General features: G+C 39.9%; 1 protein-coding gene across 7 annotated transcripts in view; it reads right to left on the bottom strand.

Annotated features, from left to right (window-relative positions):
• Positions 1-24770, bottom strand: part of NPHP1 (nephrocystin 1) — an 87332-nt gene that overhangs the window by 48628 nt on the left and 13934 nt on the right. For 5 of the 7 annotated variants that reach the window (XM_077133727.1, XM_077133729.1, XM_077133732.1 and 2 more), the window contains 8 exons: positions 23849-23922; positions 21026-21086; positions 19871-19995; positions 16847-17060; positions 15321-15422; positions 12249-12415; positions 11879-11921; positions 3165-3252 (listed from right to left, as the gene is read on the bottom strand). In XM_077133727.1, the coding sequence (XP_076989842.1) occupies positions 3165-3252; positions 11879-11921; positions 12249-12415; positions 15321-15422; positions 16847-17060; positions 19871-19995; positions 21026-21086; positions 23849-23922 (874 nt within the window). The remainder of the gene's footprint in view (positions 1-3164; positions 3253-11878; positions 11922-12248; positions 12416-15320; positions 15423-16846; positions 17061-19870; positions 19996-21025; positions 21087-23848; positions 23923-24770) is intronic. The other 2 variants (XM_077133728.1, XM_077133730.1) reach the window with 1 other exon arrangement.

Here is a 24770-nt window from a genome sequence, read left to right as displayed (position 1 = left end):
GAGATAAGGCACATCTCCTGGGATAGAAACCCCCTCCCCTAGCCTTCAGGAACTGGTGGAGATGCACATAGGCAAGGGAAGACATTCCTGGGGTGGGGGCCCCTCAATGCTTCAGCTCTGGGCCATTCTCAACTTAAATCAGCCAATTGTTTACCTTGTCTTTAACATGTGAAAGAGTCTATAAAAGCTAAGGTTGCCTTTTGTTCAGGGCTCAGACTTTCAGAGGCCACTGGGCTGAGCCCTATGGCCATAGCAAATAAAACTTGCTTCCTGAAACTACAGATCCTTAGTCTCAGCCTGTTCTAACTTCACGAACATTCCTGGAGGCCTGCGGCCTCGTTCCTGGTTTTGCGCTACAAATGTACAAATAAAAAAATCATTTCTGCCTGAGGTAGAACAAATGAATGTCAACATTGCATGGTGTTGAAATGCATGGTGTACAGGAAAAAGTGCATTCAGTGCAAACTAGGGTCTATAGTCAACAGTAACACTGTAATACATGTTTCCACTGAATGGAACAAAGGCATTATGCCAGAACTAAATGTAACAAGCGGGTTTCATGTGGGAGGAGTATGATCTTGGTGGAAGAAAAGGAGAAGTCTTCATATAGATTATAGTGATGAAGGCATATTTATTTACTTAGGTTGGATTGGATGATATGTGAATAAAACTGTTTAAAAATCAACAGAGAGAAACAGTGCTAGAGAAAATGAGGAGAAATAGAATTACCTATTTACTGTCAGTAGGGAAACTGAGAGGTGCAGCCTCCTGGGGAGTAGTGTGGTGGTTCCACAGGAGGCTAGGGATGGGGTTGCCACAGGATCCTGCCACCCAGTTGCTCAGTATATACCACGAGGAACTGAGTATGGGGTCACGAATGGACATTTGCACACTGGTGTTTATGGTGGTATAGTGTTCGAGATTCACAGCGAATGGAGGTGGCCTAAAGGTACAATGAGGAATGGAAGGGGGAACTATGGTGTACACATACAATGGACTACTGAGTGGCAACAGAAAGAAGGAAGTTGTGAGGCATGCAACTAGATGAATGAACCTTAAGAGCTGTATGTTGAATGAAAAGTCATGAACAAAAAGACAAATATAATCATGCCTCAAACATATGGAGTAACTATAATATAAAAATTCAGTGAACTAAAGTTGAGGGCATAGGTTATCAGGTTGGGGCTTAATGTAAAGAGTCCTAGATTATAATCTCTTACAGCAGTCACATATATTCACGAGTTGTAACTGTTAATTCTAAATTCTGAGATACTGAGCTGTTTGTGTATAATATCATGTTTCCCAGAAACTTCGGGTATTTACGTGACACCTGAGACTCAGCATTAGAGCTTTGAAGCTATGAAAGGCAGCAGTTCCCCATACAGGAGCTGTACAAATAAAGTTGAAAAGTGATCAGACATCAGCTTCAGACATGAATCAAGCTGATCTGGACAGGACTAAGTATATCAGAATCCAGGGTAAAGGATGATGTCATTCATGTTTTAAAACTTCAACTTCTATGCAAGACTAAAAGGAGAAATGTTCATTTGGTGCAAAATTTATATTTCGGGTACTGCATTTTCTAATTTAACTTGTATGGTCAGTTTAGTTAACACCGAAAGTACATGGAATCTTGAATAGGGCATGAGATTTTGTTGGTTTGTCCACGTTAGGGTGATGTCCCGATAAATCCCAGAGAGATTTGGACAGTGAATAAAGAAGTATTTGCAAAGTCCCCTTGGGGGAATGGGGAGAAAGGGGGCAATGTTCAATTTTCCCATTGGGAGAATTTCTGATACCCTAGCAAGCAGTGGGGACAACCAAATCAATAGGCCAAGCCCTCCCTCAATCTTGGGATATATTCATATAAAACTTATCCCCACAAAGGATAGGCTAAGCCTTCTTAAAATCAGGCCTAATGGCCTGAGAGAATCTCTCTGGTTGCTCAGATGTGGCCTATCTCCCGCTCAGCCAATATGGCAAGCACTCACCACCCTCCCTCTATGTGGGACACGACTCCCAAGGGTGCAAATCTTCCTGGCAAAATGGGACAGAAATCCCAGGATGATACAGGACCTGGCATCAAGGGATTGAGAAAACCTTCCTGACCACAAGGGGGAGGAGAGAAATGAGACAAAATAAAGAGTCCGTGGCTGAGAGATTTCAAACAGAGTTGAGAGGTTATCCTGGAGGTTATTCTTACGCATTATATAGACATTCCTTTTTTAGTTATAGGTATATTGGAGTGGCTGGAGGGAAGTACCTGAACTGTAGAGCTGTGTTCTAATAGCCTTGTTTCTTGATGACTGTATAATGACATAGCTTTTACAGTGTAATTATGTGATCGTGAAAAGCTTGTGTCTGATGCTCCTTTTAACTAGAGTATGGACAGATGAGTTAAAAATATGGATAAAAATAAACAAATAATAGAGGGAACAAAGATTAAAATAAATACTAGTGGTCAGTGAGAGGGAGGGGTGAGGGGTATGGTATGTATGAGTTTTTTCTTTTTCTGGAGTAATGTAAATGTTCAAAAAAAGATCATGGCAATGAATTCACAACTATGGGATGATATTGTAAGCCACTGATTGTATACCATATGTGGAATGTTTGTATGTTAAGAATGTTTGTGGGTTTGCATGTTGTTTTATTAATAAAAAATACTTAAAAATAGGAATTGTGGATGAAAAACCATCATCTTACTTATTTCATCAACTAGCAATTTACTATGGATACCATCTCCAGGATCACTTCCAGCTCTAAAATTACATATATATATATAATTTTATTTTAACTTATCATTTAAAACAACATGGGTAAGAATTTATTCTTTAAGAAGGAGATGTCTGAAAGAAAGAGCAAAGGGAATTTCTTTAAGTTTATAGTCATACAAACTTGGACTACATTTTCTTTAAAATAAAAGACCTACATTTAAAATGTCAGCCAGGGTACTTGTGTGATCAGGAATTACAAAGAGATCTGCCATCTCCTAGACAGCTCTGCTATAAACCCAGGGCCCTTTGCTCATTCATCCCAGTAAAGGAGATGAGGACCCAGTGCTAGTCCAGCCTCTGCGAAGGCACTTGCCCTGGCTCTGACAGAGGGGCTGAGCCTCAAGGCTGACTGCTGCTCTCAAGGTGGGAGGCAGCAGACAGGTGTGTTACCTTCATCCAGGAGCCGGGAGAGCGTGGACGGCCTGAACCCCGCAGGGATGGCGCCCAGTGTGGTCAGCGCATCAACAGTGCTTATCTGCTGCAGAGAGGGGAAAACAAAGTTGATTTGCATCTTTTCATTCATGTTTCCTCACCTCCAGAATAATTCTCTTTACTATTACAACCCAAAAAAGGAAAACACAAATGTACAGAATTGAGTGGAAGACTGTAGCAACTTAACCCCAGTTCCCGAGAGGCTGCCTCACTGCTGGCCGGCCTCCCCTGGACCTCTCCTGCAGGCAGCGCCCAGCGTGTTGAGCCTGGCACTCCAGACCAGCCACGTCCTACACACCCTCTTCAAAACGCTCCTGCTCCTGTCCCATCCCACAGCAGGCAACACACAACAGATGTGCAAACATCATAAACCAATATGCACCGATTCTTAGTCGCTTTTACATGTGTGTGTACATGCAATACACACTCACTTGCACATACACATCCATAAAAGTGATAAGCACACTAACAGGTGAAGAGGATATTTACTAAGCCATTAACGGTGACTGATTATGAGGGTGGGACTAGACGCAAAGAAAGTACAGGGGGGACTCTCATGTTGTCAGGCATTTTAAAAAAATGATAGAATCATGGATAATATTTACTTTTTTTTTGCACAAGTTCAAATTATATATATATTTTGGGGGATCTTTTAAAAATATTTTTATTGATAAACAACATACAAACATTCCATACTTGGTGTGCAATCAGTGGCTCACAATATCATCATATAGTTGTATATTCATCACCATGATCGTTTCTTAGAACATTTGCATCACTCCAGAAAACAAAATAAAAAGAAAAAAGAAAAAAAAACTCACATACCATACCCCTTATACCTCGCTCTCATTGACCACTAGTATTTCCATCTACCCAATTTATTTAAACATTTGTTCCCCCTATTATTTCTTTATTTTTAATCCATATTTTTTTACTCATCTGTCCATATTGTAGATAAACGGAGCAGCAGACACAAGGCTTTCACACTCACACACCACACTGCAAAAGCTGTATCGTTATACAAACATCTTCAAGAAACATGGCTACTGGAACACAGCTCTACAGTTTCAGGCACTTCCCTCTAGCCTCTTCAATACACCTTAAACTAACAGGGGATCTCTATAAAATGCGTAAGAATAACCTCCAGGATAACTTCTCAACTCTGTTTGAAATCTCTCAGCCACTGACACTTTGTCTCATTTCTCTCTTCACCCTTGTGGTCAAGGTCTTCTCAATCCCTTGACCCCAGGTCCCATCTCACCCCAGGATTTATGTCCCATGTTGCCAGGGAGGTTCATACCCCTGGGAGTCATGTCCCACATAGAGGGGAGGGCAATGAGTTTGCTTGTCGTGCTGGCTGAGAGAGGGAGGCCACATCTGAGCAACAAAAGAGGTTCCCTTGGGGTGACTCTTAGGTCTAATTTTAAGTAGGCTTGACTTATCCTTTGTGCGGTTAAGTTTCATATGAACAAACCCCAAGATTGGGGGCTCAGCCTATTGCTTTGGCTGTTTCCACTGCTTGTGAGATAATCAGGAATTCTCCAAATGGGGAAGCTGAATTTTCCCCCTTTCTTGCCATTTCCCCAAGGGGTCTTCGGAAATACTTCTATATTCACTATTCAAATCAATCATCTATCCTTCCTTCTGGTTTCATACTTACCTCCAGCCCTCCTCCCTCTATCATTCTCACATTCAGCTTCATTCAGTCTTCTAACATTATTGTGCTACAACTAGGTAATATTGTGCTATCCATATCTGAATTTTTACAATCAGTCCTGATGTACAATCTGTATCTCTTCAGTTCCAATTACCCAAAATCTACCCTATTTCTATCTCCTGATGGCCTCTGTTCTTATCTGAAATTCTCCAAGTTCATTCATTAATGTCAGTTCATATCAGTGAGACCACACAGTATTTGTCCTTTTGTTTCTGGCTAATCTCATTCAGCATAATGTCCTCAAGGTCCATCCATGTTGTTACATGCTTCACGACTTTATTCTGTCTTACAGCTGCATAATATTCCATCACATGTATATACCACAGCTTGTTTAGCCACTCGTCTGTTAATGGACATTTGGGCTGTTTCCATCTCTAGGCAATGGTAAATAATGCTGCTATAAACACTGGTGTGTAAATGTCCATTTGTGTCCTTGCCCTCATGTCCTCTGAGTAGATACCTAACAATGGTATTGCCGGGTCATATGGCAATTCTATATTTAGCTTCCTGAGGAACTGCCAAACTGCCTTCCACAGCGGTTATACCATTTGACATTCCCACCAACAGTGGATAAGTGTGCCTCTTCTCTCCAGCACTTGTCATTTTCTGTTTTATTAATAATGACCATTCTGGTGGGTGTGAGATGATAGCTCATTGTAGTTTTGATTTGCATTTTCCTAATAGCCAGGGAAGTTGAGCATCTTTTCATGTGCCTTTTAGCCATTTGTATTTCCTCTTCTGAGAAGTGTCAGTTCATGTCTCTTCCCGTTTTGTAACTGGGTTGTTTGTCTTTTTGTTGTTGAGCTGAACAATCTCTTTATATATTCTGGATACTAGACTCTTTTCTGATGTATCATTTCCAAACATTGTCTCCCATTGTGTAAGCTGTCTTTTTACTTTCTTGACAAAGTTTTTTGATGTAGAAAAGTGTTTAATTTTGAGGAGTTCCCATTTATTTCTTTCCTCAGTGCTCACGCTTTGGGTGTAAGGTCTAGGAAACCGCCTCGTATTATAAGATTTATAATATACTTCCCTACATTTTCTTCTAAAAGTTTTATGGTATTAGATCTGATGTTTAGGTCGTTGATCCAGTTTGAGCTAATTCTTGCATAGGGTATGAGATATGGATCCTCTTTCATTCTTTTGCAAGTGGATATCCAGTTCTCCAAGCAGCATTTATTGAAGAGATTCCAGGTGAGTTGGCTTGACTGCTTTATCAAAGATCAATTGTCTATAGATGAAAGGGTCTATATCTGAACACTTCATTGGTCAGTATATCTATTTTTATGCCAGAACCATGCTATTTTGACCACTATAGCTTTGAAAAACGCTTTCAAGTCAGGTAGTGTGAGACTTCCTATGTCATTTTTCTTTCTCAGGATATTTTTAGATATTTGGGGCACCCTGCCCTTCCAGTTATATTTGGTTATTGATTTTTCTATTTCTGAAAAGTAAGGTTTGGGGATTTTAATTGGTATTGCATTGAATCTATAAATCAATTTAGGTAGAATTGACATCTTAACTATATTTAGTCTTCCAATCTGTGATCACAGTATGCCCTTCCATTTATTTAAGTCTTCTGTGATTTCTTTTAGCAATTTCTTGTAGTTTTCGTTGTATAGATCTTTTGTATCCTTAAATTTTTTCCTAAATATTTTATTCTTTTGGTTGCAATTATAAATGGAATTTTTTTCTTGATTCCCCCCTCAGATTGTTCATTACTAATGTATAGAAACACTACATATTTTTTGAGTATTTATCTTAGTAACTTGCCATTTTGCTGTACTCATTTATTAGCTCTAATAGTATTGTTGTGGAATTTTCGGGGTTTTTAACATATGGTTCGTATCATCTGCAAACAATGAGAGTTTTACTTCTTCCTTTCTAATTCTGATGCCTTGTATTTCTTTTTCTTGTCTAATTGCTCTGGCTAGAGCTTCCAACATAATGGTGAATAACAGTGGTGACAGTGGACATCCTTGCCATGTTCCTGATCTTAGGGGGAAAGCTTTCAGTTTTTCCTCATTAAGGATGATGTTAGCTGTGGGTTTTTCATATATTCCCTTTATTATATTGAGGAAGTTCCTTTCTCTTCTTATCCTTTGAAGTATCTTCAACAAGATAAGAAAGTGTTCTTATCCTTTGAAGTGTTTTCTTTTTGGGGAGCTTCTTAATGACTGATTCAGCTTCCTTACTTGTGATTGGTTTGTTGAATTGTCTATTTCTTCTTGAGTCAATGTTGGTTGTTCATGCCTTTCTAGGAAGTTGTCCATTTCATCTACGTTGTCTAGTTCATTAGCATAAAGTTGCTCATAGTATCCTCTCATTACCTCCTTTATTTCTGAGAGGCCAGTGGTTATGTCTCCTCTTCCATTTCTGATTTTATTTGCATCCTCTCTCTTCTGTTTGTCAGCCTAGCTAAGGGTCCACCAATCTTACTGATTTTCTCACAGAACGAACTTCTGGTTTTGCTGATTTTCTTGATTGTTTTTATGTTCTCAGTTTCATTTATTTCTGTTCTAATCTTCATTATTTCTTTCCTTTTGTTTGCTTTGTGATTAGTTTGTTAATTCCTTGATTTTTGCTCTTTCTTCTTTTTTGTTTTAGGCATTTAGAACAAAAAATTTCCCTCTTAGCACTACCTTTGCCGCATCCCATAAATTTTGTTTATGTTGTGTTTTCATTTTCATTTGCCTTGAGATATTTACTAATTTCTCTTGTAATTTCTTTCTTGACCCACTGGTTGTTTGAGTGTGTTGCTGAGCCTCCATATATTTGTGAATTTTCCGGCCCTCTGCCTATTACTGATTTCCAATTTCATTCTTTTATAATCTGAGAAAGTGTTTTGTATGATTTCAATCTTTTAAAATTTACTGAGACTTGCTTTGTGAACCAGCATATGGTCTGTGCTTAAGAATATCCATGAGCACCTGAGAAAAAGGTATATCCTGCTGTTGTGGGGTGTAATGTTCTATAAATGTCTGTTAAGCCTAGTTTGTTTATTGTATTATTCAAATTCTCTGTTTCTTTACTGATCCTCTGTCTAGATGTTCTGTCCATTGATGAGAGCAGGGAATTGAAGTCTCCAACTATTATGGCAGATGTGTCTATTTCTCTTGTCACTGTTTGCCTCATGTATTTTGGAGCAGTCTGGCCTGGTGCATAAATATTTATGATTGTTCTGTCTTCTTGTTGAATTGTTCCTTTTATTAATATATAATGTCCTTCTTTGTCTCTTTTAATTTTTTTAAATTTGAAATCTAATTTGTTGGATATTAGTAAGCTACTTTTGCTCTCTTCTGATTATTGTTTGCATGAATAGCTTTTCGCAACCTTTTACTTTCAACCTATGTCTACCCTTGGGTCTAAAATGCATCTCCTGTAGACAGCATATAGATGGGTCCTGTTTTTTAATCCATTCTGCCAGTCTATGTCTTTTGATTGGGGAGTTTAATCCATTAACATTTAGTGTTATTACTGTAAGGGCAGTACTTTCTTCTACCATTATGCCTTTTGGATTTTATATCTAATTTTTCTTCTTTTGACCATTAGTGATAGTCTTCATTTCTACACTCTTCTGTACACCTCTCTCTCCTGTCTTTTCCTATCTGTTTCTAGTGCTACCTTTAGTATTTCTTGCAGAGCCAGTCTCTTGGTCACAAATTCTCTCAGTGATTTTTTTGTCTGAAAATGTTTTAATTTCCCCCTCATAGTTTTTTTTTTTTTTTTTTTTTTGAAAGCGCAGGTTCTGGGAAGTGAACCCAGGTCTTCAGCAACATAGCAGGTTAGAACTCTGCCTGCTGAGCCACTGTGGCCCTCCCCGTCATTTTTTTTAAGGAAAGTTTTGCTGGATATAGAATTCCTGGTTGGCAGATTTTCCTGTTTAGTATCTGTGCTGGTTTGAAAGGAAGTATGTCCCCTAAGAAAAGCCATGTTTTAATATAAATCCCATTTCATAAAGGTAGAATTCTCTATTCAATACTGTATATTTGAAACTGTAATGAGATCATCTCCCTGGATGATGTGATTTAGTCAAGAATGGTTGTTAAACTGGATTAGGGGACGACATGTCTCCACCTATTTGGGTGGGTCTTGATTGGTTTATTGGAGTCCTATAAAAGAGGAAATATTTTGGAGAATGGGAGATTCAGAGAGAGTAACACTACGAAGCAGAGAGTCCACCAGCCAGCGACCTTTGGAGATGAAGAAGGAAAATGCATCCTGGGGAGCTTCATGAAACCAGAAGCCAGGAGAGAAAAATAGCAGATGACGATGCCATGTTCGCCATGTGCCCTTCCAGCTGAGAGAGAGGCCCTGACTGTGTTTGCCACATGCCTTCTCACTTGAGGGAGAGACCCTGAACTTCATCGGCCTTCTTGAATCAAGGTATCTTTCCCTGGATGCCTGTGACTGGACATCTCTACAGACTTGTTGTAATTGGGACATATTCTCAGCCTCAGAACTGTAAACTTGCAGCTCATTAAATTCTCCCTTTTAAAAGCCATTCTGTTTCTAGTATATTGCATTCCAGCAGCTAGCAAACTAGAACAGTGTCTTAAATATATCATACTACTATCTTCTCACCGCCATGGATTCTGTTGACAAATCTACACATAGTCCTATTGGGCTTCCCTTGTATGTGATGGATTGCTTTTCTCTTGCTGCTTTCAAAATTTTGTCTTTCTCTTTATCATCTGACATTCTGATTAGTAAGTATCTTGGAGTGTGTCTATTTGGATCTATTCTGTTTGGGGTATGATGCACTTCTTGGATCTGTAATTTTATAAGAGTTGGGAAATTTTCAGTGATTATTTCCTCCATTAGTTTTTCTCCTCTTTTTCCCTTCTCTTCTCCTCCTGGGATACCCACAACACGTATATTCATGCGTTTCATATTGTCATTCAATTCCCTGAGTCCCTGCTCATAGTTTTCCATTCTTTTCCCTATATTTTCTTTTGTTTGTCAGATTTCAGATGTCCCATCCTCCAGTTCACTAATCTTATCTTCTGCCTCTTGAAATCTAACATTGTAGGTTTCCATTGATTTTTACATCTCTCCTACTGTGCCTTTCATTCACATAAGTTCTGTGACTTGTTTTTTCAGACTTTCAATTTCTTCTTTTTGTTCATCCATCCCTTACCTTCTTTGTATCCTCCCTCAATTCACTGATTTGATTTTTGATGAGGCTTCCCATGTCTATCTGAACATCTTGAATTAATTGTTTCAACTCCTATTCCTCATTTGAATTGGTGGTTTGTTCCTTTGACTGGGCCATATCTTCAATTTTCCTAGTATGATTCGCTATTTTTTTGCCGGCATCTAGATATTTAATTTCCTTAATTAATTTATTCTAGAGATTGTTTTCACTTTTTTTACCTACGATTTTCTTGCTGGATGACTTTTTTGTCTATCTGTTCTTTGATATTCAGTTCAGCTTATTCTAGTCCCCTAGCTTAGGTTTTGTTTAACAAATCAGAATTTCTCAGTCCTTGTTTTCTTGTTTCTTGCCCTGCCTGTATGGTACCTCTTTTTTTACTTTCCCCTTAGGAGGGTCAACTTAGGTATTATAGACCCCAGACAGATTTTCCCAGACCAGTCTGACCTCCTCTCAGGAGGAAAGAATCACCTGTATCCATTTTCCCTGAGGGTGAAACCCAACAGGTTGAAAGACTTTCCTATGAAGCCTCTAGATGCTATGTTTTTCCTATCCTGCCCAGTATGTGGCTCTTGTGTGCCTGTGGGTCCCACCAGCATAAGATGATACGGTACCTTTAACTTCAGCCAACTCTCCCTGGTGGGGGTGTGGTTGAGACATAGGAGAGGCTGTAGGCTGGCTTTAATTGCTTCAGTTTTCCAGACCTTGGGGTCTGAATTCCTTGAAGGAGGGATTCTATCTGAGCTGGGCCCCATCCCTCTCCTGGGGAAGGCACAACCTCCAGACAAGCTTAATTTTGCCTTTGCCTGGGGCAGCTGAAGCCTGAGAAGCCTTGCAGTTGTATCCAAAGAGCAGTGAAGCCAAAGAAACATAGTCACAAAAAAAGAAGAGAAAAAAAAATCCTTTTCAGTGCAGGACCCCCCCCCCCGCCGCCCCGTTCCTCGGGTTTGCCAATCAAGAGCTTAAGTTGGTACATTGCTCTGTGTATCTCCAGGTCCCATGTGTCCCCTCCTTTCCTTCAGGGCCCAGACCCTTTCAAGTATTTTGTGCTGCCCAATCCAAAATAACCTTTGGTTATTTTTTTCTTTTTCCATCAGCCCTGCTCCCCTCTGTGCCGGAGCAAAAACCAGCAACCTCAGCTTTTACTGGAGGTTCAGCTAAGCTGGGGGCCTATTTTTAGTAGTCAGAATTTGTTAATTAATTCCACAATGGGGGCTTGGTTGAGCTCAGCCCCTTCTGCTAGTAAAGTCTTTTTCCTTTCCCCTCTGAGAAGCAGCCCATTGGGGAGGTGCTTGGAGGACTCAGTTCTGGGACTCACAAGCAGCTGGTCCAGCTTACCCAGACTGCGGTACGCTGCGTGTCTGGTCACTGACATGGCCTCAGCAGTTGTTCTGTACTGTTTCTGGCTAGTTACTAGCTGCTCTGGAGGACGAACTAAATTCTACACCTCTCTAAGCCACCACCTTGATCTCCCTAATTTGTACTTTTTTGAGCTTTTATACATTTTAAAATATTAATCAAAATTTAACACCAGTTTTTACCCAAATGATAGAAAACTTAGGCAGAATCAGTGAAAGATATTTCCAAGCCTTTAAATCATACCACACATGAGATTATCTACTCTTCTTACACAGAAGACCCAAGGAGAAGTGTTCCTCAGAGCCCAGGCTTACTAAACCAGAGATACATAAGCCATATACTCTGTACATTTCATGCCCTGTATCTTGTTTAAGATCGAATGCTGCCTCCCAAAGTCTCCAGCCTTCTGTGACACCTTTAAGTAAGACAGGAGATACTAACCTCTGAGATAGCTTTTTGAACAGCACTCCAATGAGAATCAGTTCTGGGGAGACAAAATCACATGATGAGTGTACAAACATATGTCTAGTCCCTCAATCAGAGGATTTCATAAATTAAGGAAGAAAGTACTTACTTAGTAGTAAGTTCTGAAATACTAACAGTATTTAGATAAAACCAAGATAGAATAATAACATGAACTAAAAATAATCACAACATTAAAGTAGCAATGATCTTTAAGCAAACAATTCTAACAAAAGAACTGCTCCCAAAAGCTGTCTGCATTTCAAGAAATGCTTCATTTATAATCATACAAATTAAATAAATAAAAAGTTCCCTAAACCTACTTTGATATCCTCTCATGCTTTCTTACCTCTGTTTACCTTCCACTCCACCTGCTGTCTCATCCGCCCCCTCCACGTCTTCTCCACTGCCTTCGTCACTCGATTCCTGGTCTTCTTCATCACAGGGCTGAGAACACCCGCGAGACAGGACACGCTGTCCACCTGGTGTGGGAGCCAGCCCACACACACGCCAGTCCTTGCAGACAGAGATCCGAATGTAGATGCGAATACAGAATATGATGGGCATATAAAAACCAAAAGGTTTTCAGCATGTGATTGGAAAATTCACTTTTTGGAAGAGTTACATGGACTGGGGCAGAGATCAAGTTTAATTAAAATAAATTCCAGAGAGAGTTTTGGGATTTATTCAAATGCAAAAAGAAAGAAAAGGAAGCCATACAAAATAACCTTCGGAAGGGGAAACACTTCTAATTACGATGCTAATGTAAAAAAGCAAAAACAGGACAGTGACAGATTTAGAAATAAACACAGCTGAAAGACAATAAAAAAAAATCTGCCATAAATTTCCAAGGGTTAACATTTTTATTATTAAGATATTACAAAAGCTCTTTTAAATCAATAAGGAAAAGATTTTTAGAAATTCCTTAGATAAAAGGCAATTCATAAATGAAGAAATATAAATGGCTGTAGAGTATATGAACTAATACTCAACCTTATTAGCAATATAATAAACACATAAAAATGATACTTGTTTTTCCTGTCACATTGGTGAAAACTAAAAAGACTGATAACAACCTCACTAGAAAATGTGTGGGGAAGCAAGCTCTCTCAGATCTTGTGGGTTATACACTGGCATTAATTTTCTAAATGGCAAATTGGCAAAATACCCCAAAACATACAGGTGTAAACCCAGCAGTGAAACATCTAGGAATTTACCTGTCGGGGTGAAAGGGACAACTCTACAAGGATGCATGTGCCAACTGGCCACAGCAGAGGAGGCTGGCTGGCTAGTACCTATTCTGCACCTATTCTTTCCAACAGAATCCCTGACTTGAACTGTGAGCCAGTGGAAAGACCACCATTTTCCACACCTCTGCAGCTGGGTGTTGCCATGGAACTGAAGACTGGTGAAGCAGATATAACTGGAAGTTTTTTGTAAAACTTCTAGGAAACCTTAAAAGGTGGCAGCTCATACCTTTTCAACCACTTCCCCTTTTACTTTTTGCTGCTTGGAATCACTAAAAGAGCCAGCAGTCAAACTAAACCGGAGAGGTAGCCTTGGAAGAGCTGCCCTACATCTAACTGTAGAGTAAAATATTAGATGGGGCCTGGAGCCCCCAAACCAACCCTCCCTTGCCCCCTCCACACTTCTTTCATGCACAAGAGCAATATGCTTCCACCTTGCTGAAGCCACACTTTCGGGGATCTTTTGTAACTCATGGTGGAAGCTAACCCTAGCTTCTTTGCAATGTAACTTATAATGGTTTTAGGTTGGACACAACCTAAATGTCCAACTATCTGAGATTGGAATACTACACTGCTTTTTTTAAAAATTTATTTATTAATTAAAAAAATTAACCAAATAAAACATCAACATATATAATCAGTAATTCACAATATCATCACTTAGTTGCATATTCATCATTTCTTAGAACATTTGCATAAATTCAGAAAAAGAAATAAAACGAACACAGAAAAGGAAAAAAAAGATTATACCTACCATACCCCTTACCCCTCGCTTTCATTGATCACTAGCATTTCAAACTAAATTTATTTTAGCATTTGTTCCCCCTATTATTTATTTTTATTCCATATGATCTACTCGTCTGTTGACAAGGTAGATAAAAGGAGCATCAGACACAAGGTTTTCACAATCACACAGTCACATTGTGAAAGCTGTATCATTATTCAATCATCATCAAGGAACATGGCTACTGGAACACAGCTCTGCATTTTCAGGCAGTTCCCTCAAGCCTCTTCACTACATCTTGACTAACAAGGTGATATCTACTTAATGCATAAGAATAACCTCCAGGATAACCTCTCGACTCTGTTTGGAATCTCTCAGCCATTGACACTTTGTCTCATTTCACTCTTCCCCCTTTTGGTTGAGAAGGTTTTCTCAATCCCTTGATGCTAAGTCTCAGCTCATTCTAGGGTTTTTCTCAATCCCTTGATGCTGAGTCTCAGCTCATTCTAGGATTTCTGTCTCACGTTGCCGGGAAGGTCCACACCCCTGGGAGTCATGTCCCAAGTAGACAGGGGGAGGGTGGTGAGTTTGCTTGTTGTGTTGGCTGGAGAGAGAGGCCACATCTGAGCAACAAAAGAGGCTCTCTTGGGGGTGACTCTTAGGCCTAAATACACTGCTTTTGGAGAGAACAATTTAAACTTGAGCTGTCCAATACAGGAGCCTCTGGCCACACATGACTACTGACCATCTGAAGTATGGCTAGTCCAAACTAAGATGTGCTGTCAGTGTAAAAATACACACTGGACTTTGAAAGCTGAGTGTGAAAGAAACAATGTAAAATATCTCAATACTTTAAAAATATTGATTACATGTTGAAATGATAATATTTGGGAAATACTAGATATAATAAAATAGGATTACAAATATTCTCACCTGTTTTTTTAAATGCTGTTACTAGGAAGTTTTAAATCAAATATACAGTTGCATTATGTCTCTAATGGGCAGCACCGACCAGACAGACAGCTATGTGTCTTGTCACAGAGAATGATGATGCTATAACATGAAAACATGGGCCACACTCACTCACTCAGGCATGTGTTCACATTTTAGTGAGCGAATAACACATTTGTGGACGCTAACACAAAGTTAAATGTGGGTGTGTTTTCAATGAACATTAACACATCAATTTTTATGATCAGCTCTGAATCACAAAGTGTTTTCATTGTGAGAAAACACACTAGGGCTCATACACATACTCTCAAGAACATTTAACAGGTCCTAGGACCATGAAAACACAATATGTTTCCCATGCCCTGTCCTTCTAAAATTAAAGAAATTCTATATCTCAAGTCATTCACTAGTCAACTGATCAAAGAATAGAGCCTACTACCTTGTTAAAAATGAAAAGTTTTAAAGGAGAAAAAAGAAAGAATAAACAAAAAATACCAACCTCCAGGTAGGTTCTGGGAATGAGACCTTCATTTCCTTCGGCATTCCTGGCTATCCACCAACCATCAGCTTTCTTTTCAATTATAAGGAGAACTTCCCCTTTCTTAAAGCAACACAAAGTAAAAATTTAAAAATTAAAACTCAACAATCACGAGCCTATTGCTTTACTAGCGCATCAGAATAATGCTGATAAAAAGGTAAGGTCTTTTCAGGGGGTGCAAAGGTAGCTCAGTGGTAGAATTCTCGCTTGTGATGCAGGAGACCCAGGTTCAATTCCCAGCCTGTGCCTTCACCGCCCCCCACCCCCCAAATCAGCAAATGATGTTGCAATAACGGGACAGTCACATGGAAAAAGAATGAAATGTGAATCCCACCATATAGCATACAAAAAAAAAAGGTACGTTCTTTTATTAATCCATTGCTTATTCTAATTTTTATCAAAAACATCCCTACCATGCTACCGTTAAACCACATGTAACTATAAATGAATGATTCCTTTTGTTTAACTATTTTAGCACACATTCAAACCATAAGTTCAAATGGGAATCATCTATCACAATCATTTTGGGATTCCACACTAATTCTAACAATTCCATCATTGCATAAAATACTTTTTAAAATCACTCTTCGGAAAAACATTTTTCAGAAGCAGTATATAAGCTACAAAGGAAATCAATTCTATTAAAGCTAAGTACTGAAGCAAAAATGGTATTTTCCTAGCATAATTACCCTGCTAATTCCCCAGATATGTTTTGAATAATCCTTGCCATATAGAAAAATAGAATCCATCTTTGAAGAACAAAGGATTTCTACCACCGAGGACATTCAAAGGACTCTTTAAAAATATAGAGTATTACCTAACATTGATGACATTTTCAAGAATGATTAAAAAATAAACCCTAAGAAGTAAACAATATAATCAGTTGCATAATATTCTTGCATATTTAATAGCCGATTTGCATATCAATCAGCTATTAAACTGTAAAGTTTAATAAATATAATGGCCAAGATTCATATATTCATTAAAATTTCTTAGGCACATCTCTGTCGCAAAAAGGACAGCCCCAAATCTCTTTAAAAATCACAACTTTATCCTGTCCCACTTGCCACTTCTGCACAGGCCAAGCAAGCCGGACGCAAAGGAAGAGAGTGAGTTAATGGGCGCCGCTTCAAGCCCCATCCTGCTCCTGCGGGAAGAACTGCCGCTCAACAGCATGGAGCGCTCCTCCCACACCGCCCTGTGGATAAGCACTTACGACAACCAAGGGTAATTTACAAAATTAGGGATTATCAACATTAAAGCTATTTCCAAAAATAGAACAGCATTGCTCTTTTACCATTTACCACCAGGTAATTCTGATAAAAGAATCTCATATTACCATTGCCTAAAAATCCCAATTATTACTTTTTTCATTTCATCAGGTTGAATCTTAAAACACTTAATGCCAGGAGTTCGTAATACAGGCATTCTGTGGTTTTCTTTCTGTTCGGTATGCAAAAGTACCCTCCAGCCTTGTTTCCACCCACCTGGAATGTAAGATCCCCAACTTGCTGAGCAGCAAAATCTGCAATAGCAACATATTCTTGACTTGCTGCCTGTTGCTGGGACTCAGTTTCCTCTTTCTCCTCTTCTTCCTCCCCATCATTTTCTTCACTTTCTTCATCTTCGTCTTCTTCAGCAGAATTGTCATCTTCCTCTCTTTCAGTAAGCGCTCCAATTCTGTACAGAATAATTCTATCACTAGGATCATTAGAAAGAACATACAGGAACAGGCCAAGTACGAGTATAACACCTACCCAGCAGAACTGTCCAAAATTTGGAGCTGGTGGGTAAGGAAGCTAATGGCTTCTAGCTAAGAATCTAGCTAAGCATCTGTGATGGGAGGGACGGGAGTGGAGAAGACAATGTGCCTGAGGAAGGCACAGGGTTTCCTAGGGCGCGCATGGCGCCTGAGGCCAGGGGCTTGTGGCGAAGTCCAGGACCCAGGCACTCAGCCAAGCTGGCTGAGCATCTGTGCAGAGCCAGGAGCCTGGGCTCTAGGCTTGAATTCTACTCTAACCCCTCCTCATTTGGGGACCCTGGGTAGGTTTCTTTTAATCTCTCCACTCCTCAGTGGTAAAGTGGAAGTAGTAGAGAGCCTGCTGATAAAGCCGACATGGGGATTAGATCACTCCCAACTCGCAAAGTACTCAGAGCAGTGCCTTCCCATAGCAAGCTTTCAATAAAAGTTAGCTATGATGATGAAGATGACAATGTTATATGCGAGGTTCCGTGTCAGGCACAGTGGATAAAAGATGAACAAGACACAGTTCCCTGTCCTCAAAGAGCTTACGGTGAGGCCACCTAGACAATGGAGAATTCCGATACAGTACAGTAAGTCCACAGCAGAGGCCAGCACAGGAGACCAAGGAAACAGAAGAGGAGCACTGAACCCAGCCTGCATGGTAGGGACCAGGAGAGGTTTAGAATGAGGTCCTGAATGAGTTAGAATTAGGCAGGTAAAAAGAGAAGAGAAGCAGAGAGGAGAAAGGAGGCTCAATATCAAGGAACATTGTGAGCCATTGATTGTATACCATGTATGGAACATCGTATGTTAAGAATGTATGTGCTTGTACATTGCTTCATCAGTAAAAATTAGAAAAAAAAAAAGATCAAGGAACATTGGTAAGTAAGGAGCAGTAAGGCAAGGCTTGGGGGTAGGGGGTGTGATTAGCAAGAGATAAGCCTGAAAGCAGTAGAAAGAATGCAACCCAGATGAGCTGATCTCTAAGGCAGTTCCTAGAAATACTGTATTTTTTAGTTCCAAAATTGCCATTCTGGTCTTTTATAGTTTCCATTTCTCTGCTAAGATTCCTCTCTATTCACTCATTCTGCCCATCTTTTCCTATAAATTCTTTAACATACTTAAAATAACTTTTATACTTATCATTTTCTAATTCTCACATTTGGGAAATTTGAACTTCTACTGACTGTTCTTTTTCTTGATTATAAGATATTTTTCAGCTTTTTGAATCTATAGATTGAGTGAGATTTGGATAATTATCAGCCATTATTTCATAAGCAGTTATATTTTGCAGTTATAGAATGTTTATCTATTTCCATAGATTCAAATTTTGTTAAAATTCTCCATTTGTCAATTTCATCCATCTTTTCTTCTATTTTCTCTAACACATTAATCATAGTTTTTAGCAATTCTTGTCAGCTAACACAGGATCTGATCTTGGTCTGCTTTTGCGGACTGTTTTATATCTTGATTATTAATGTGTTTTTTTTCCTGCCTCTGCATTTCTAGTAATTTTTTTATTATTATAAGCTGGGTATTGTGGATGACACGTCATAGAGACTTTGGATTATGGTATGTTCCTCTAAAGGGTGTTGAGTTTTGTTCCATTAAAAGTCAAATTATCTTGTCCGTGTCAAGGTCTGGTTTTGCTGAAGAAGAGCTACTTGAGTTTTGTCCTTATTCCTTGATCACTGTTCTTAATCTTAGCATCTGGTCCTTCCTCTTAGAGAATGCGCCCTCTGTGATTGCCACAAAAAGCTGAAGGATTCACCAAAGTTTCTTTGTTTTAGCTGGGTACAAATTCCAGTGTTTTCCCAGAAGTCACATTTTCAGTCATGCTCTGGAAAACACTGGAGATCTAGGTCTCCCTGGCAACCCACCACAACTCCCAGCAGCCTCAGCAGCTCCGGATTTTGGTCTCTGCCTCCCAAGTTCAGCAAGACTACTGACCCCTGACTGGGATGCACTTTCTTGCACCACAACCATAAACCATCCTCAGGGAGAGAGAAGCCTGTGTGAATGCAGGGCCTCTTCCTGGGTCTCCTTTCTACCAAGGATATCAGCCATGCTTTGGTTGATGTGCAAGGCATTCAAACAGCTGTTTTACATATTTTGTCCAGATTTTATATCTTTTCTACAGTGGGAGTTTAAGTCCAATACCAGCTACTCTGTCATTTTTAATACTAGAAATCAGTGGGAATTCAAGAATCCCTGCAATCCACATCCTTCAGCATTTTTCCCAGGGTATATTGTAAAGGTTTGGGAATAGCATTTAAAGAATCCAGATGGTTGATTGTTTTTTCTTTTACTCCCCACAAATTAGGTCTGTTTATAGCCCAATTCCTCATTCCAATTTTCAAAAGCTATTATTAACATCCACTCCAACAGAAAATGTATGTTGCCGTCCCAAAACATTTTAGAATATTTATGAAAGGGGTAACTATGCAGGTAGAGAGTACCAATAATCTCCCTTTTGCACATCAACACTGGCATTAAAGGAGCCATCCTTATTTTCTCTTATCTGTTTTCCCAGCTTTTCAGATCTGTGTTGTCTCTGCACACTGTCTCCACCTCTCCTGAAGGCAGGACCGTGCCTTACACGTCTTCACATCTCTCCTGGGACCAAACATGTTGTTATACATAATATACAAGTCGACTGATTATAATGCTACTGTTGCATGTCTATATCTATACTGTTACATGTCTTTATTCTGAGCCGAACATTAAAACTAACGGTGATATAATAAATGAAGGAAAAGAGGCATACTCAGTCATGTTTTCTCGATTTATGGCCACAGCAAGTTCCTGCAGTTGGTGGGTGAGCTTATCCAAAAGGTTATGCTCCTCATTTTTTTTCTGATGATAGTTCCCCACAGGTGCAGGTTCATCAGCCTATGAGAGAATATAAATCTATTTCACTGAAAAATTAATTTTGGCTTCCCATTATATTTATTTTAAAACAGGAAGAAAAACTCCAATAAGTGCTGAAAGCAAAGCAAATATCAAAATGGGGCATTCCTACCTCAGGGAAAGAAGCAAGACTAAAAAGAAATGTAGATTATTGAGCTGAATGTCAACCAAATGATAAACTAAAACTTTATCACTCGCTTTTTGTTTTGCTTGCTTACTAAGTACTGCAGACCCTCCGCAATCAGTAAGGGTTAGATCCCAGACAGGAAGGAGGTTGGCTTTGGAGACAAAAGATGAGTGCCGATCTCAAGGTCTGCCAGGAGCAGTGAGACAAAGGGAAAGCTGCTTCAGCTTTGTAACCCTCAGCTGCATCAGAGAAGCAGGAATAATGTGTTGCTGGGGAAATTCAAAAGGGGGCTCTATGACGACTTGCATCTGATGCCTTAAAGGAGATTTATCTGCAGGTGGGGAGGTGACTTCCAGGTGCTTCCTCGTCAAATGCACTCTGCGTCTGTGGTCCTGGTTCCTGGCAAAAGCTCAGACTCTTATTTTAAAATCCTGAAGGGACAGCTAAGGGTAAATTCTAGTTCCTCCTATTTCTGCAGAGTCCCTGATTTTGGAGCTGCTGTGTGGTACAAGAGGCTTTTTCACCACTCACCTCAGGGCCATATTATATACACCCTCCCATCTGTAATTAAAATAAAAACAATCCTAAATGGCACCACGTAGAACCCACCCAGTGCTAAAATTAAATTAGCTTTTTTTCCCTGGATTTTGTGATTCCTCAATGGTGGGTGAGTTTAATGAAGTTAAACTTTCCTTCTGTGTTCTGAGCCCAGGCTTTCTGTCCCCAAGTGCACACTTCGTGAGCCTCTTGAGCACACTGGCACTGACAGGTTTGTCTTCAACACTATTGTGAACCCAGGAACTTACCGGCTCTAATTCATCCCCACGTATTGAAAATATTTGCAAAAAACTGAATTTCTGTAATATAATTAACTGTAATACTTACTTTGTTTAATTTTTGAAGAGCATTTTTATTTTCATCGATTGCATGTTTCAACTGGATACATCTAAATTAAAAAAAGATAGAGAAGCTATGTTGATTTTTCTACTGTCAGAACAAGAAAGATTTTATAAAGTCATAAAGTCTTTAAGCAGGGAGGGCAATTAGCTATTGCATGTATAACAATATTTAAAAATCACATGTTGTGCAAGGGTAGTTCAGTGGTAGAATTCTCATCCGCTATGTAGGAGACCTGGGTTTGATTCCCAGCTGTGCACTTCCCAAAACAAACACACATTCAACAAATGGTGCTGCAGTAACAGGATACTCACAGGGAAAAAGAATGAAATGTGACCCTCTCATACAGCAGACAAAAAAAGCACCAGAGGTAAATGCTCCCCACCCCTCAGGTCAGGGGATCCTCATGGCAAAGCCCTATATACACAGATGCCATAAGCAGGGCTAGGAAGCGTCAAATGGCTGTGGGCTTCGGGGTCCTACGTCTACAATAAGGAAGAGCACTGGACTTGAAAACACTTCTACAGCTCTAAAGGTCCATTAACCTAGAACCCAGTCAAGGAGACACAAATGATAATAACGGCGAAAAGCTGTGTACCAAGCATACTGCTAGGTGGTTCACTGCATTCCTGCATTCGAGCTTGTTACAGCCTCATGCCAGGTGAAGGAAGCAGGGTTCTAAAAGGGAAAGTGGGTGCCCAAGGTCACAGAGCCACGTGAAGGCAGAGGACGAGCAGGAAGGCAGCAATCAGGACCCTATACTTGGCCTCGTCCCACCAAGGCACTCTTGCCCTTTAACTTAGTCTGTTTACACAGGTGCAGAGCTTTGACTCATTTCACAGACAGCCAAAGAGCTCTGCCACTGATGTCATGAGACATTTTTATAGCTGCTGTCACAAGAGCCACTAATCCATAAGCTGCAGATTTGGGTTGGTTTCCCCTGGATCCAAGTTATAGCGCTATGTAATTCTTCCATTTAGTTCAAATGGACCAGACACTGCACCTCCACTCGACCTGCAGTTAGGTTCCTTTAGTTCAAATGGACCAGACACTGCACCTCCACTCGACCTGCAGTTAGGTTCCTTCAGTTCAAATGGACCAGACACTGCACCTCCACTCGACCTGCAGTTAGGTTCCTTTAGTTCAAATGGACCAAACACTGCACCTCCACTCGACCTGCAGTTAGGTTCCTTCAGTTCAAATGGACCAAACACCGCACCTCCACTCAACCTGCAGTTAGGTTCCTTCAGTTCAAATGGACCAGACACTGCACCTCCACTCGACCTGCAGTTAGGTTCCTTCAGTTCAAATGGACCAGACACTGCACCTCCACTCGACCTGCAGTTAGGTTCCTTCAGTTCAAATGGACCAGACACTGCACCTCCACTCGACCTGCAGTTAGGTTCCTTCAGTTCAAATGGACCAGACACTGCACCTCCACTCGACCTGCAGTTAGGTTCCTTTAGTTCAGATGGACCAAACACTGCACCTCCACTCGACCTGCAGTTAGGTTCCTTCAGTTCAAATGGACCAGACACTGCACCTCCACTCGACCTGCAGTTAGGTTCCTTCAGTTCAAATGGACCAAACACCGCACCTCCACTCAACCTGCAGTTAGGTTCCTTTAGTTCAGATGGACCAAACACTGCACCTCCACTCGACCTGCAGTTAGGTTCCTTCAGTTCAAATGGACCAGACACTGCACCTCCACTCAACCTGCAGTTAGGTTCCTTTAGTTCAGATGGACCAAACACTGCACCTCCACTCGACCTGCAGTTAGGTTCCTTCAGTTCAAATGGACCAGACACTGCACCTCCACTCAACCTGCAGTTAGGTTCCATTTAGTTCAAATGGACCAGACACTGCACCTCCACTCAACCTGCAGTTAGGTTCCTTCAGTTCAAATGGACCAGACACTGCACCTCCACTCGACCTGCAGTTAGGTTCCTTTAGTTCAGATGGACCAAACACCGCACCTCCACTCGACCTGCAGTTAGGTTCCTTCAGTTCAGATGGACCAAACGCCGCACCTCCACTCGACCTGCAGTTAGGTTCCTTCAGTTCAAATGGACCAAACACCGCACCTCCACTCAACCTGCAGTTAGGTTCCTTTAGTTCAAATGGACCAAACACCGCACCTCCACTCGACCTGCAGTTAGGTTCCTTCAGTTCAAATGGACCAGACACTGCACCTCCACTCGACCTGCAGTTAGGTTCCTTCAGTTCAAATGGACCAAACACTGCACCTCCACTCGACCTGCAGCTAGGTTCCTTGATGGAATTCTGCATTTCTTAGCCGTCTTAAAACACTTTTTACTGTCTTACCATCTCATCCTAATGACAATTTATTGTCTTACAGCAAACTAATGTTGACTACATCAATGACCACTATGAACCTTAATTTTCCCTTCTGTATTAATAAGTATCTCATGGTATTATGGTGAAATTAAGAAAAGTTTTTAGAGCACAGAGCACACTGCTTGACATATAGAGTATGTTGTACAGAGTATAAAGTAAATGCAAGTCACCTTCTCTCTTTTTAACATTTATAGTTCCTTATTAATCTTATCTTTCCAATAGAACTATATGTGGTTTATACGGTTCAAACATGGATAAATGATACATTTTGGAAAACTTCATTCACTGTAACCTCAAGATTATTTCCCACTATTATTTGCATTTTTGGAAATGGTATTAACACAAAAAGAAAAAGGGTAAGAAAGAATATCAAAAGCAATTTTTATGCCTCAGTACTGCTCATTAAAATGTAAGTGCCATTCCTGAAAACTGAAATAATTGAGCAGGCTTTACCTTTGGTAAATATCTCGCCTTTTATTGGCTTCTAGAGTTTCTGTCAACTGGCTCTCAGAAAGCAAAGTATCAACCTACAACAAATAGAGACAGTTTAAAATATCTTATTTTTAAATACCATATCATTTCAAGAACAAAATTTTTTTAATTAATTTTTTAAATGTTTAAAAAATATAACAAACAAATGTAAACATTCTTAATTTATGGTCATTCCGTTCTACATATATAATCAGTAATTCACAATATCATCATATAGTTGCATATTCATCATCATGATCATTTCTTAGAACATTTGCATCAATTCAGAAAAAGAAATAAAAAGGCAACAGAAAAAAATTCATACATACCATACCCTTTATCCCTCCCTTTCATTGATCACTAGCATTTCAATCTAAATTTAATTTAATATTTGTTCCCCCTATTATTTATTTTCATTCCATATGTTTTACTCATTTGTTGATAAGGTAGATAAAAGGAGCATCAGACACAAGGTTTTCACAATCACACAGTCACACTGTGAAAGTTATATCATTATACAATCATCTTCAAGAAACATGGCTACTGGAATACAGCTCTACATTTTCAGGCAGTTCCCTCCAGCCTCCCCATTACATGTCGACTAACAAGGTGATATCTATTTAATGCGTAAGAATAACCTCCAGGATAACCTCTCAACTCTGTTTAGAATCTCTCAGCCATTGACACTTTATTTTGTCTCATTTCACTCTTTCCACTTTTTGTCGAGAAGGTTTTCTCAATCCCTTGATGCTGAGTCTCAGCTCATTCTAGGATTTCTGTCCCACGTTTCCAGGAAAGTCTACACCCCTGGGAGTCAAGTCCCAGGTAGACAGGGGGAGGGTGGTGAGTTTGCTTGTTGTGATGGTTGGAGAGAGAGGCCACATCTGAACAACAAAAGAGGTTT

The sequence above is a fragment of the Tamandua tetradactyla genome, chromosome 17 (genome assembly GCF_023851605.1).
Source record: "Tamandua tetradactyla isolate mTamTet1 chromosome 17, mTamTet1.pri, whole genome shotgun sequence".
NCBI lineage: Eukaryota > Metazoa > Chordata > Mammalia > Pilosa > Myrmecophagidae > Tamandua > Tamandua tetradactyla.
The sequence above is the reverse complement of the archived record's forward strand: the minus strand, read 5'-3'. Positions and strand labels throughout refer to the sequence as shown.